General features: G+C 39.5%; 1 protein-coding gene and 1 long non-coding RNA gene across 7 annotated transcripts in view; both read left to right on the forward strand.

Moving 5' to 3' along the window:
* Window positions 1-2,602: 2,602 nt before the first annotated feature.
* On the forward strand, window positions 2,603-3,870 carry LOC108059109 (ubiquitin carboxyl-terminal hydrolase isozyme L5). The gene has a single exon (XM_017144187.3). The coding sequence runs from the start codon at window positions 2,720-2,722 to the stop codon at window positions 3,764-3,766; it is 1,047 nt and encodes a 348-aa protein (XP_016999676.2). The 5' UTR covers window positions 2,603-2,719; the 3' UTR covers window positions 3,767-3,870.
* A 1,072-nt stretch (window positions 3,871-4,942) lies between these two features.
* The window catches only part of LOC138913936 (uncharacterized), a 34,873-nt gene continuing 24,889 nt past the window's right edge, over window positions 4,943-14,926 (forward strand). For 4 of the 6 annotated variants that reach the window (XR_011419823.1, XR_011419824.1, XR_011419822.1 and 1 more), the window contains exons 1-4: window positions 5,722-5,846; window positions 5,990-6,133; window positions 6,523-6,628; window positions 6,724-6,843. This is a non-coding gene — a long non-coding RNA (uncharacterized lncRNA). Of the gene's footprint in view, window positions 5,081-5,721; window positions 5,847-5,989; window positions 6,134-6,522; window positions 6,629-6,723; window positions 6,844-14,926 lie in introns of those variants that run through there. The other 2 variants (XR_011419827.1, XR_011419825.1) reach the window with 2 other exon arrangements.

Below are 14,926 nucleotides of genomic sequence, written 5' to 3' on the forward strand. Positions count from 1 at the left end.
ATCTGCTGTCCCAAATGCATATCATTTGGGACAGTTCTTGTCAGATGACAAGAAGTCTGGGGAGGGAGGGGGTCCATCCGAACGAAATTGTATAACTGGAGGAGCCCTTGAAATTTACGATCGGAGGCCGAGCATTCTGGAGTTCAAGTATCACTCAAGTGTAATCCCCTGAATTTGCATTGGAAAACACGGGCCAACCACTGAGTTGACGTTATTTAATATGAAATATATAAACCTTTTTAATAGAATACTTAATTATTACTTAATTTATTGCAATGCTGTTAAATTATTCTTAACTAACTTATGTATAGTGGCATTTACTGTAAAGAAATCCAAGTTTCCCCTGAAGCCTCAATTACCATATGAAATGGACACCTGCAGTATACATTACTCCCCGGAGGTCGAAAGGTGCGCTCAACATCTGTCATGGATCCCATGACGACTCCCCCACCGGGCACCCTTTGAACTTCACCCTGTCCCTGGCCATCCATTGGATATGCCCTTTGAGCCTGGGCTGGCGAATTCCATGAAAATTGAACAATTAAGTGGAATTTGCTTTATTTTTTTTATGCCATTAATGCGGTTAAGCCGTACAACAAAAAAAAAAATCGAAAAACGAGGTGAAAAAAATGAAAAATGGAAAATGCAATGCAGGCGCAGTCAAATTGCGGTTTTCGTGTGTCTAGACAATACAATAAATACAGTTAGCCATATATTTGTATTATCAAATATTCATACACTGCGCGTAATTGAATTACAACGGTCATTTAAAGTGTTTTTAAATTTCTAAAAACTTTTTACAGATTTATAGTTTAAATAATATTAAATTAATTACGTATTAAGCATTTTGTATATTTTCTGTCTCATAGTTCAACAAAAACTTTAAATATCATTTTATACAATAATTTAAAACAAATCCGATTTTTGTTTTATTATTAATATCTAATGCTAACGTAAATCTATAATGTTTAAAAATCCTGTTTTATAATATCTTCTTGCGTCTTTAAAGTACCGGTTGGTATTAATATTATTCACATAATCATGTTTATATCTTACAAACATTCCCTTCTTTATTTCAGTGTGCAGATGTATTTAATATTATGACTGCTAGAGTGGCCATCGATGAGAAACTTTCTGGCTAGGTGAGTGCTAATTCGCTCGGACCCAGAGGCTGGAGTGGTCCCAAACCCAAATAGGCTTTGAGGTCAGCTTGCCGGATCTAGGCGATGGGTGGAGTGGAATGAAGTGGAGTGGAGCGGAGTGGATGGCATGCAAATAAGGCAAGGTGGTGGTGCCAAAATTATGCAAGGGAGCCGGAGGGTCTCCCTTGGACCGACCACCTTTGCAATGGCGCCCGAACAGGGACCCGCGCCCTTTGCATCGTCAGCTGGTGCAGAGCTCCTCCGTTAATGTTGTTGGCGCTGCGGTCGCGGCTTTGGCCATGGTCGCGGCTATGACGACGCCCGATGGTGGTTGCAGTGGCAGTGGCAGTGGTGCAGAGAGTTCCAGTCGACTCCGCGGCTCCGCGGCTCGACTCTCTCTTGCCTCATTGGCGTTTCACAAAGCGAGCGGCGTTGGCTAAATTTGCATAAATTAACAATGTTTCGCAATTGCAGCCACTGATGCAGCGAATTCTTTGTGGCAGTGGGGCGAGGGACCCGCACAATTCTCCCATGTCCAATGTCCAGTGTCCACTGTCCCATGCGAGTGCGTATGCGTATGTGTGTTTTGTGTGTCGCAATCGCAACCGTGGGGCAGTATGCGCGTTTTATTGATTTGATGCTCCAATGCACTTATTATCCCTCAGGCGGCCCCAGCTACTGCCTGTTAATCCCCTGGCGATGCGACGCCATTTGCCACGTCCCTCCAGTGACTCCCACGCCCAGATACACAGACAGCGAGAAGGAGGATATATAAGCATTAGGGTGAGCCACATATCAGCAATGTTGATCGATTGCGGCTCATTAGGGCTTCGTTCATTCGGAGGATGGTGAATTCTGGCGGTTTTGTGGCTGAGAACGCCAAAATCAAGGATGGTGAGTGCAGAGTGAGTGGAGGGAAAGAGATGCTAAAGAATTCGCGGTTCTCTAAAACAAACACCCTAATTTGAACTTGATAGTTCAGGAGTAATAAGATGTTGAAACATAATACCAATTTGCTCAATTTAAAGACTTTTTCAACAGTGTTTTTAAACATGTTGTTTACCATTTGGCTGGGCCATTAAAATCGAGGTTGTTGCCCACCCAAAGACAAGAAAAGTAAATTGACGCCATTCGAATTTGAAAGGAAAGTTTTCACCGAGGTAATCTTTAATCTTCAGACTGGCAATTAAAAGTGAAAACAGAAATAAAGTGAAGTCTAATTTTAAAAGTTCTTCTGGGAAAGAAGGAATTGATAAGATTAACGAACGATAAGCTCTGGTTTTGATAATCCACGGAGATCATAAATAAATCTGCCAGAAACCTCATATTATTTTTTTTATCACCTGTTGAAGTGAGCCACCCGACTGGGAATGTTTCAACTCTTTTGCATTGTAAATTGGTCCAATATGCGTGTGTATGGGCGTGCGAAATGAAATCATCAGCAGTCAATTAATCAAATAGTCATGAATATTCTCCGTTTCATGTGTCACAAAAACTCCAAACAAACCCCAAAATTCTGAGCTCATCGTTTGTTGTCCACCAGGATCTGTTGTTGAAATTGCTAAATTACAGCTAGGATGGCGGAAGCAAATCCAGTAGCAGGATCAGGATCAGGATCAGGATCAGGAGGAGGATCCAAAGAGGAGCCCGACAGCAGCTGGTGCCTCATCGAGAGCGACCCGGGGGTCTTCACCGAACTGATTCGGGGCTTCGGCTGCACGGGCGCCCAGGTGGAGGAGATCTGGACCCTGGACGCCGACGCCTTCCACCACCTGGAGCCCATCCACGGCCTGATCTTCCTGTTCAAGTGGGTGCAGGACGACAAGCCCGCCGGTCGCGTGGTGCGCGATCGGAGCGACATCTTCTTCGCCCGCCAGGTGATCCCGAATGCCTGTGCCACGCAGGCCCTCCTCAGTCTCCTGCTGAACCTCCGCCACCCGGACGTCGATCTGGGCGACACTCTGAACGGCTTCAAGCGCTTCTGCCAGGACCTGGACCCCGTGACCCGGGGCCTCTGCCTGAGCAACGAGGAGAAGATCCGCCAAGTGCACAACTCCTTCGCCCGACCCGTGCTCTTCGAGCTGGACATGCGGATGGCTCCGCCGGACGAGGATGTCTACCACTTCGTGGGCTACATGCCCATTAGGGGCCGTCTGTTCGAGCTGGACGGGCTGCACGAGGGTCCCATCGAGCTGGCCGAGATCGGCAGGGACCAGAACTGGCTGGACGTGGTGAGACCCATCATCGAGGCCCGCATGCAGCGCTACAGCGTCGGGGAGATCCACTTCAACCTGATGGCCCTGGTCTCGGATCGCCAGCGGAGCTACGAGCGGCAGATCCAGCTGCTCGTCCACCAGCCGTCGCCGCTGAGCCACTCGGAGCGGCAGGCGGAGATCGCCAGCCTCAGGACCTACGTGAGATTCGAGCAGGACAAGAAGCGCCGCTACCGCCAGGAGAACCTCCGGCGGCGCCACAACTATCTGCCCTTCATCGTCGAGCTGCTGAAGCAGCTGGGCGAGACCGGCCAGCTGATGCCCATCTACGAGAAGGCCAAGCAGCGGGCCATCCAGAGCCAGGTGTCCAGGTGCGCCGGCCTTAAGCTCAAGCAAGCCCAAGGACAGTGATTTAAATTTTGATGTCATCTTAACCAATCTTATATTCTCTGGAAAAATCTGCGAATTATTATAGTTAATATATTTTTCCAATATGGATTACGTTTAAAAGATAACTATTTTTATAATTTATAACTCACCAATGCCCATTACATCGATAGAACTTTTCCCAGGACATGCCCATTCTGCCATCACTCCCCAATTGATATCGAACACATCATCATCCACTGCCCTTCCTTATTCCTTTCATTCGCTCAACCCCATCAACATCATCTCACACCCAACTCCCGACAACGTCAGTAAAATGATCTCATTCCTTCGAAAAGCCCAAATTAAGTTTAAAATCTAAATTTCAAATAATAAATAAAAATGTATCTAAATAGACACCTCGAAAAACCCAAAATTAAGCTGAAAATCTAAATTCAAATAATAAAAATAAAAATGTATCTAAATCAACACCTCAGACGAGCTGAAGACCTTAGCTGCTAGAGCTCGTAATCTCAGTTAGCTTATAGTTTTAACTTTAAGTTTGCTTTATATAAATAAATGAATAAATAAATTTTTATAATTTAAAATTTAATGTTAATCATAACATGATTAAAACATTTCTGAACCCATTATTCTCTGATACGATAATATGATAAGATAACGTAATCTTTCTTGACTCCCAAGAACTTGTTGCCGCAGTGGATATTTCGTAGGGATTAGTTGTCTTTGATATGGGAGCAATAAACTGTTTTTAAGAGAGAAATTCGAAAAAATGCACGGGCAGATTTATTACAACCTTGAGTGTCCGCTCAAGTGCCGTTCCAGAGAAACTATGACAGATTCCATTTGGGATTGGCCCTCATCTCGACGCTGTGCCCACTTCTTGTCGCCGCCTTTCCATTTGCATTTCCAGTGGCTGCAGCTACATCCTCTCATCTCATCGCTCGTCTGTGGCTCTGATAAATGATTTCTTTTTTAAGCTTCGATGGACGCAACTTAACGGAGCCCGTCTAAACTTCCAGCCGCTTTCTGCATCATCCGGATGAGAGGGGATGGGTTGGTGGTGGGTATTCTGGTCCTGAACGTCGCGCTTATTTGTTTATGTTGCACAAAATAAACAACTAATTTTAATTTGCCGCAGGAGCCGCACAGCCACGACAAGATGATGACGACGACGACGAGGATGACGATGATGATGGCCAAGGACACGGGCCAAAGGGATGGAAACTGGGGCCAGGGATCAGGACAAAAACAGTGACAAACAGGACTGTGAACCATTTCGGAGCGGTATACGGAAAGAAAGATTTAAGATGAACAACCAAATTACCTTTTATTTGGGTAAGAATTTCTCAACAGCGCATATGAAATATTAGATTTTCTTTGAACTCAGGTACCTCGTAGAGTTTGCCTTCGTTATCATCTGTGTTTTTTTTTGAAATTTTTTGGTGTCCATTTAGAAGAACTTAAAAAATGTTCTCAAACATCAAATTAGTATATCTCGGGAACGGCTTAAAAGAACAACGTGCAACTTTACACGTTTTTAAATGTGTACTAAGGGAATTGGAAAAATATTTTCTTACATTTTTTTTTGTCAAAAAGTATGAATTTTAATTATTTGAAATTTTTTATCGCGGCTTTGAAAGTCTTCTTCATCCTATAAAATAAACTAAACTATCCAAGATTGTCCATGTCATAACCAACTTAATTTACCCGAAGAAACATTTTTGTTCCTTTTCATCATTTCCAAGATGTATAATTTTTTATGCGAATTTAGAAAAACCCTATTCATATTTCCACGACAACAATTCTTACATGTTTAAGCTGAAAGTTTGCACAACTTAATTTCTCACTGATATTATGCCCATATATTAATATCATAATTTTACCACCGTCCCTTCATATAGCTGCCATACAAATCGATGGATTTTCTTATTGTTAAGAAGGTAGGCTTTGAAAAAATGTTTTGTTTCAGATTGTAATTTTAATTTAGAAGTATTTTTGTAAAAAATGGCAATTTCAATTCTAGAAATCCAGAGTATTGAGTATTTTTCACCTCGTAGGAATTCTAATTGTATGCGCCAGGCAACACTATCTTCCAGGGACCGTAAATATCAGTTATTTAAGACTTATTTAAAAAAAAACTTAAACTTTAAAAATAACACTCTTTTTAGTAAAAATATTAGTAGGGCTTTTAAAATAAAATTTTAAAGAAATTTTTCCGGTTCCTGATATCTTCTTTATTTCAAGGACCTAAGGTTTAAGAGGGATAATATTTTACCGAAGGAATGATCAAATTTTTTGTGAAATGAACACAGGAGACTGCATGGACTTTGATTTGATGGATCTGAATAGGATGCTTGCTCTAAATATCTCTAAATCTTCATTATAAAGGTAAAATACCTAATAGTTTTCTATATATTTTCCATTTCTCCGGTTGCAAACCCGGTTGTTATTGAAAACCTCTTGCGGTTATGGCTGTGAAATGGAATCGGTTAGGATCGCGTGGCAAGCTGCTGGTCAAAAGGATAATACCCAGTTGGGTCAGCAGCCAAGGACATGAGACAATTGCACTGGGAGTGGGAAGTGGACGGTGGCAAGTGCGGAAGTGGCTGCCATAAAAGGGGAAACAAATTCGTATTCGTATTCACAGACACAGACAGCAGAAAAACCGCAAAATAACCAAAGACATTCCGACATCCGCCCGCTCAATTTTCCATCTCTTTTCCCGCTCGGCTGGATTTTCTTTTGTTACATTTCCCTCTCTGTTTTCATTCTTTCAGCTCGTGGACATATGTAAATATGAGTGCAGCAGAGCAATCATAACAAAAATGCTGCACACTCAAATTATCCCTAAATAATTTAGATCTGTGCGGGCGAACGAAATGGGTGGGTAGATTTACCTTTTGAAGCTTTACCACTGTGTGGAGCTGATTTCGGGTTTGCTTATCTTTCATTTCATATTTTTGACCAAAATGGAGAAGCAGAAGGAGAAAGATGAGGAGGAGTATGTAACATGAAAGCGGAAGCGGAAGTGCTTACCTCTACGCACATGCCCATGGGACTTTATGGAGGCTGAAATCTAGCACTGAGATAAACTAAATGTAAGTTTAATTTAATCAAATTGAAGAAATTAAAACTTAATAGAAATACATAAATTTATACAATTAAATTTATATAAATTGTAAGAGATTTTTAACCAATTTTTGTTATGTACTTTACAATAAGCAATGTATTTATAGATATTTTTATTAAACCTTTTTTTTTGTGTAAGGCTGAAGGTGTGTCCCTTCTTCTGCCTACACCGCTTTAAAGTATTTCCACGGGTGCACAAACACACACATACACACTTTTAGCATTTGACTTTCATGCCAAACAAAACAAAAACATTAAATTGGTATTAGCGAGGGCGGTTTTAAACAAGATCATTAAACTAGACAAACAAAATATCACTGATTTTTATTTTTTAACAAAAATAAGAAAATGTTTTTAACAGTTGTTATACAATTTATCAAAGAGTCTTGAATTGATAAAAACTAAAATAAATATTATTATATTATTCATCTTGAATTTGTTTAGAAATTGTTCCGAAATTGCGCGAATTTCAAGCGGAGATCTCATAAGATGAGAGTCCCTCAAGAAGCTTATATGAGATTTGAAGAAAAACTAAGGGGAAGATCTTAAAAGTGGAAAACTAGAACAACAACGAAAGATATTCTGATATATTATATATTATTGAAACACATAAATTATGGGACCCTGGGTTTATCTATTTTGGATGTTCTGACTGATCACCCATATTCCAAACTTTTCGGTCTAACCTCGCTTGGCTGCGTTTAGTGCAAAAGGCTAATTGAAATTTGCCATTAATAATGCAAAAAGGTCTCGGTGAGAAACTTTTAGGGCCACCCACCCACTTGGGCCACACATGCCTGAATATATGTATGTCTGTGGGTTCATACCCACCTACATATTTGTGCCCTGTGTATGTGTGCGTGCCATTTTAAATATTTCAAATATTTGTAACATTTGCGCGGTGACTGCCAAGTAACGAAATGCGATGGGGGTGGTCTATGGGGTGTTGCTTGGGGGTGGTGTTATGGGTGGGGACCACTGCCTGCTCGGCCTTGCCATTTACCGCACGCCAAAAACATCAACGAAAGGACGACAACCCAGGTGAAGTGGCCAAAAGAGAGAGTGGTCCTGGGATGGAATGAGCCGGGATGCTTATTTTCTGGTCCGTCAGCCGCCGGTGATGTCGACGTCACCGTCACCACATGTAAAAATGTAACTCTACCCCTCCTTCAGCGGTGGGTTTTGTTTCTTGTTTTCATTTTTTTTTTTTTTTTGCTTTTCGAGAAGTTGTGTGTGTGCTGCTGTGATTTCGCGAACTGGCGACTGGCAACTGTGACTGTCCAAAAAAAAAAACCGAAAAAAAAATGGGAAATAAATGAACAAGGGTGAAGTGCAGAGGGGGTTGTTGAATAAACCAAGCACATGTTCAAGATGGAATGCTCGAAAATATGTTCGAGGGGGCCAAAGTACCGAATCCAGTGACAAACCGAAAGTTCTGAAGGTGTGAGAGAATGGAGGCAAATAGCAATTACTGATCCCCCGATAGACTTTAAGAAGTATATTATGAAATCTGAAAAAATTTGTGGTTGCATACTTTTTGAATACCACAGTTCCTTTCCTTTTTTACACTTTAAGCAATCAGCACTGTAAATATACTATGAATTCAGAAGAAATTTGTGGTTTAATACTTTTTTGATACCACAGTTCCGTTCCTTGTTTTTCATCCGATTCATCTCAATTTTTTTTTTGTAATTTGTATTATTAATTGTTAGTTTTTGGGTTCTTGAATGATTTCCTCGACTTCGAGCGATCTCGTTGGATGTTCAGCAAATTGTTGAATACAATCGCATCGTTTGGCTGCCTTGTCTTTGCTTTATTATTTATTTCTTACTTACTTTCAATTTTTTCTCGTTTTCGTTGATTATTTTACGAAACAACAACGGCAAACAGAGACCAAAACGAATGCCAGATCCCGGGGACCCAGGACATGGGTATATATACATATCTGGAGGGGGTAAAAAAAAACAGAAAACGGGGGAGGGGAAAAGAAAAAACAGGAAAATCTCTCGAGGCTACTGAAAACTTCGTTGCTTCGTTCCTTACTGCCAGAACCCAGAACCCAGTCCCAATCCCAATCCCAGTCCCGGATTTTCAGATCCCCTCGATCCTGGTCCTTTACCTTGGGCAGTCGTACGTACATATACATTTCTTATGCTGCTTCTTGGCTTTGCGCCTTGGCATCCCGGCGTCTCGGTCCCCAGTTGCCCATCGTCCTTCGTCCTTTGTCCATTGTCCTTTGTCCCATCGTCCCCGCATCTCTTTTCCCTTTCCCACTCGCACACTTTTTCCTTCGGCGGCTGCGACGGCGGCAGTGGTTTAAACACATGAAACAATTATAAAGTTGCCAAGAAATGTAAACCCAAAGAGAAAACAATTTAATTGAATTTAACCAGGGGGTTGTCATATCCTAATGGATTTAAAACAACAACAGCAGTGGCGGCAACCGCAACTACAACAACCACTACATCAAATACAAATAAAAGCTGCAAGCAAAATAAAAAATGAAATAAGAATGAAAACGGCGAACGGATGGGGATTTGCTGGGGATGGTGACCCACTGGAGAGGAAACCCAAATCGATACCGGGGTAAAATAATTAATATTTTATTGTTTGTGGGCAGCCATCATATCGCCCGGCTTTAACAACCTACAAAGAATGGTATTTCTTTCGGGCAAATGGCATCTCGAACTCACGATTTAATGTTTGAATTAAGAAGAAAACCTTTAACAAGGAACAAATGTAGCTTTTTTAACACGAAAACTTTGTAACTCAAACTTTATTCTTGGCTGAGGTCCAAGGTTCGACCTATAAAAATCTTTTAAAATTTTTTTTGAAAAAAGTCGTATGATCGCCAAACAAGACATTCCATATTTGCTTGTTTTGGACATAGTATTGTATTTTTCTTTTGGTAAATAAAAAATCAAATATTATAGCTTCGTTGCTTTTAATAGATTATAAGACATAAGTACTAATATAGATGCTTAATTTGTTAAAAATATAATAAGATATAATCAATATTTTGGGTAAGATCGGTGGGTCGGTTTGGGATAAGAGGGTTTCAAAATTTAACCACTGCGACGGGTACGCCTGTTCTTCCTCTTGTTGTTCTTGTTGTCCTTCTTAGTCTTATTGTCCTTCTTAGTCTTCTTGTCCTTCTTTTCCTCATGGCCCTTGCTATGATGAGTCGTTATGATCTTAGCGGGCTCGCGTCTTACGACTTTCCAATGGGTTTCGTGTTTCACTTTCTTGTCGGAAGTCGAAGCCTCCGTGGTGGAGGAGGTCGTGGGGGCCACAGTGGTGGCCGTGGTGGTTGAATTGGTGGTCGAGCTGTCTGTGGATGGAGTGGTCGTAGTCGGACTCGTTGTTGGAGTCGTTGTTGGAGTCGCTGTTGGAGTCGTTGTCGGATCTGCTGGACTCGTCGTGGCGGTATAGGCCACCGCCAGGAGGCAGGAGAGGATCAGCACGCAGAGGAATCGCATCTTGTTGTGGATCGGAATACTTGGGACTCGGAACTGTGCTTTTGAAAGAGTTTCTCCTGGGCTTTTATAGTAAAAAACCTTCCCATCCACGCAGCATCCACATTGGAGTTATTTACCCCGCGCAAATACCGCCCCGATTCCATCTGTCTATGATCTCGGAATCTATAAATTGGCCATATTTGCCTCGCTATTTGCACAACACACGCTTAGAATAGGAGTTTGTTTACACCCGCGAGTTATACAATTGGCACTATTTGCCGAAACCCCAATCGAGGGTAAGTGTTCTTACTGGCAAATAAAGAATTGTTTTAGTTCCGAGACAATGGCATACATTTTTCTTTGCAGATGTTGTAGATGTTATGCCTATTTTTAAGATTGGTTTACATATAAAGTGGGACAGTGAGGGCGTCAAAATAACTTAAATTAATTTCCACAGAACCGACTTAAAAATTATATAGATTTATCATAAAGATCGTTATCGTTTGTCTTCCTATATTTTCAAAGGAACAAGGGTTACAATAAAAAACTCATGTGCCCCGACTATCAGATACCCTTTACTCCGTTACGTCGAAATCTTAAATTAATCTCATTGTTTTTTATGAGGTTGAAATAAGTAGGCAAAACTTTTGAATGTGGCGACATTGCATCTGCTCAGCTTCTTGCCCATTTCCATTGACGCCGTGCTAGTGACACCGCCCCCCATCACCGGCCACGCCCACTTTCCGCCTACCGAATAACATGCCGCCACTTTGAATCGGCATTGAAATTGAAATCCGCTTATTTGATGCTGAAAAAAAACGCGAAATAAGTGAAAAACGAAAAGAAATCGGTGGAAAAGCAAGCAAAACAATATTTTCCTAATTTTCGCGCGCGCACGCGACCAAAGAAAAGACAAAACGAGAAAAATCCCCGAGCGGCGGAGGCAAAAGAAAACTGTCAGCGGCAGCAACAGGAGAAAACGCCCCGCGGAGAGGGCGGAAAAGCGAGTGGGTGGGTTGTACGGAATGGAAATGAAAATGGCAATGGAAATGGGAAATTTTTCTGGCTGCAGCCAGCGACTGTGTTTGGCTTTTGTTTGCCGTTGATTTCCGCTGCTTCCGATTGCTTTGTTGTACTTCCTTTGGCCCTCGTTTTTATTTCTTTTATTATTGCCCCAAACGAAGAGGCAAAAGGTGATTTGATAAGACATCTAACGAAAAAAAATTAAGAAAGGGGGCAAGGTGAAGTGGCTTCTGGATGGCGGATTGAGCCACTTAGATTGAGGAATTGTTTTGCATTTCACAGCGCCTGAAAATGTCACTTTACCGCTTTTCAAATTTTCTGAACAACGCCTTTTCATCCACAGAAATTGAACGTCCCTTAATTTATATTCCAAATTAAGTTGATTTATGTAAGATACTTGATTTATTTTATATCATATTTTTTTTTTTAGATTTTTATTTCAATCCTTTTTGGGTTACTCAGCTACTTCCTGTTTTTTTTTTTGGTTCATATATATATTAGTTTAGATTGATAATTATTTTAAATTAATCCTCCTTCGATTATTGATATAAAATACCTATAAATATAAGTCTCCTTAAAATATTTTATTTCAAATTCTATAATACATTAAAACCCCTTAATATTTACTTCAATTGAATTAGGATTTATAGGATCTTTGCCCAACGCCCACATTCGATGATGTCTGCTTGGGAAAAGGGAAACATTTTCAATCATTTTGTCATACATTATTATTGTTTGCTCAACAGAATTGTAAAATTGATTTATTTATTTATTCCCCTTCACTCTATTTGCTTTTATTTCATATTTCATATATATTATTTCGACTAAATTAATGCTCAACCAACCAGTGCAAAATCAAACAGAGCACAGGAGCCAATTCAAAACTAAAACCAAAATCGAGCTCGCAATGGAAATCGAAACCAAGCCGAGAATGGTCAAGAATTACACTGTGCAGCATTTTTAGTGCTTTTTAAATTTACCTCGATGGATGCTATATTTTTGGATTCGTTACGAATTCCCAAGTTAAACTGCGTTTTCCAAAAAGTTCCCCGACGCAAGGATTCTTAGCAAAAGGACCTCAAAGTTCGAAAAATGCTGAAATTGGCCAACTTTGCGGAGCTCTCAGAGGCAAATGGATGCATGGTTTGATTCGATGTTAAAGTTTTTTAAAATATACACCCATTATCTTTTAAACCCCATACTTAAACAATTTTTAAGATTTTTTTTAAGGCAGAAACAAATTCTAGAAAACATAGTCAAAAAACATAAAAGTATACAGCTGCGGTCAAAATGGTAGTAGTGTTGCCGCCCTGTGTATTTAAAAGTTTGTTGTTGTAATTGATCTTTTCCTGGTAATATTGTATTGATTATAATTTTACTATTAGACTAATTGGATAAGAAAAAATTACAACATCAAACTTTTAAAAACACAAGGCGGCAACACTGCTACTATTTTGACCGCAGCTATATGTTTTTCAGTTTTTTAACTATGTTTTTTGGAATTTATTTCTGCCTTAAAAAAAATCCTAAAATTATTTTATGTATGGGGTTTGTAAGATAAAGGGTGTATCTTTTAAAAAACTTTAACTTCGAACCAAGCCATGCATCCATATGCCTCTTAGAGCTCCGCAAAGTTGGTCAATTTCAGCATTTTTCGAACTTTGAGGTCCTTTTGCTAAGAATCCTTGCGTCGGGGAACTCTTTGGAAAACGCAGTTTAACTTGGGAATTCGTAACGAATCCAAAAATATAGCATTCATCGAGGTTAATTTTTGATGCTGCATAGTGTTATTAGCCTTGGGCGTTGGAAATGCGTGTCCAAAAATAGAGGAGTGTCGGGGGAATAGATAGCCTTATCTGTCCGAGCTTCATTTTTATTTCCAGTTTTTATTTTCATTTAAATCAAAATTGCCACCAAACGATAAAAATGCTAAATCAATGTGAACATTTGGGCATGCAAGTGGCAAAAATACTCTTATTGTATATTTTAAATTTGAAAAAATCAATCAATTAAAAATATAATTTAAAATACTGATTTTTTTTACTCGATTCTAATTTTATTTTATTTTAATATCTAAACGTTTTAAATATATTGCTCTTTCTACTTACACAGTTGAGCGATCTTCGGTTAGGGCAACCCAATTTGCATAGAAAATAATTAAAAATCAACCAACGAACTTTAATCAAATGCATACATATTTAAATAGAATACGCTGGAGGTTTAATGTGCTAGTTTTTTTTTGCCAGGGCTAAGCAAATAAATTTGAAGCAGACAAATAATATATATTTATGGGAAATTTGAAACATATTTTGGTTAACCAATAATATACTAAGCCACCGAATAAAAGTAAGCAAATTGAACAATGAGAATTGTAAACGAAATAGTTTTAGAAAATTGATTTTGTTTTCATAAATAATTACTGAAGGCTACTACAGTGATAACTCGACCTAATGGTTATAAATGAATCATATTCGACTCTTAAAAACTCAGAAAAAATACACGAAAATTTATCTATGAATATATATGACACTTATTGGAATTTTGGCATAGACCAACAAAAGGAATGCGGAAAAGATTCGCTTTTAATCGCATCAGAGGACATTTTCCCCACATTTTCCCAACATTTTCCCCACTCCAACGACTCGCTCCGTTGGATTTTACAAACAATTGGCATGTTTTTGGCTTTTTGCTGCTCGGCGACATTTGTTTGTTGTTAATTTGTTGCTATTGCCCGGCTGTCGGCTCTGTTTTTATTATTATTATTTGAATCCAGTGCTTTAGGGATTTAAAATACACACATACACACAAATGTGTGCATATCGACATGCACATAAAAAGCATTTATTTATGCAAATTTTATTTTATTTGTTTTCAATATTTTGGTAACTTTGTCGCTGATATTTCCGCCATGCAAAATCAACAGCAGCCGACAACAAATCCAACAAATCCAGCCAAGTGCCCGGCTGTCAGGCAGTCAGCCAGGCAGCCAGCCCACCTGCAAATGCCATGTGCAAATGCGTTTCGTTGAATCATATATGGGTGCAGTGCGTACCAAGAGTGTAAGGTTTTAATTTTTGATAAAATTAAAGTTTAATTTAATTTAAATTGTTTTTCGTATTTTAAATTGATTTTACGGTGGTCATGTCTACGGTAAACTATTAGTCCGATCCCATACATTTTTTTTCACTGTATATTGTAAAGAAAATAATTTTTTATGTGAGCAATTTTTGTTGTTTTACAATAGCCAAGTAGGGGAGAGTGGGGGAATTTCGTCAGCATTTTTTCAAAGCTATTTTTTGTCCATCTTGAGACACGTTATCATATTTCTATTTTTATTGTTGAATGCGGCTAGCACCAAGCTTTAAAATGTGACATTCCCCTATTTTTTTAAATACCTTGGTGATTTATAAAAAAATAAAATGTAAAACCAATATACTGGGGCAATCTCGCACACAGGGGGGTAAAATCACCACACCACCGGGGCAATTTCGTCACCTGAAAAATGTAGGGAGTTTAACGCCTGTAAATATGCTACACTGATCAAGCGTACCATTTTTGTTAACGTCCTATA

The sequence above is a fragment of the Drosophila takahashii genome, chromosome X (genome assembly GCF_030179915.1).
Source record: "Drosophila takahashii strain IR98-3 E-12201 chromosome X, DtakHiC1v2, whole genome shotgun sequence".
Classification (NCBI taxonomy): domain Eukaryota; kingdom Metazoa; phylum Arthropoda; class Insecta; order Diptera; family Drosophilidae; genus Drosophila; species Drosophila takahashii.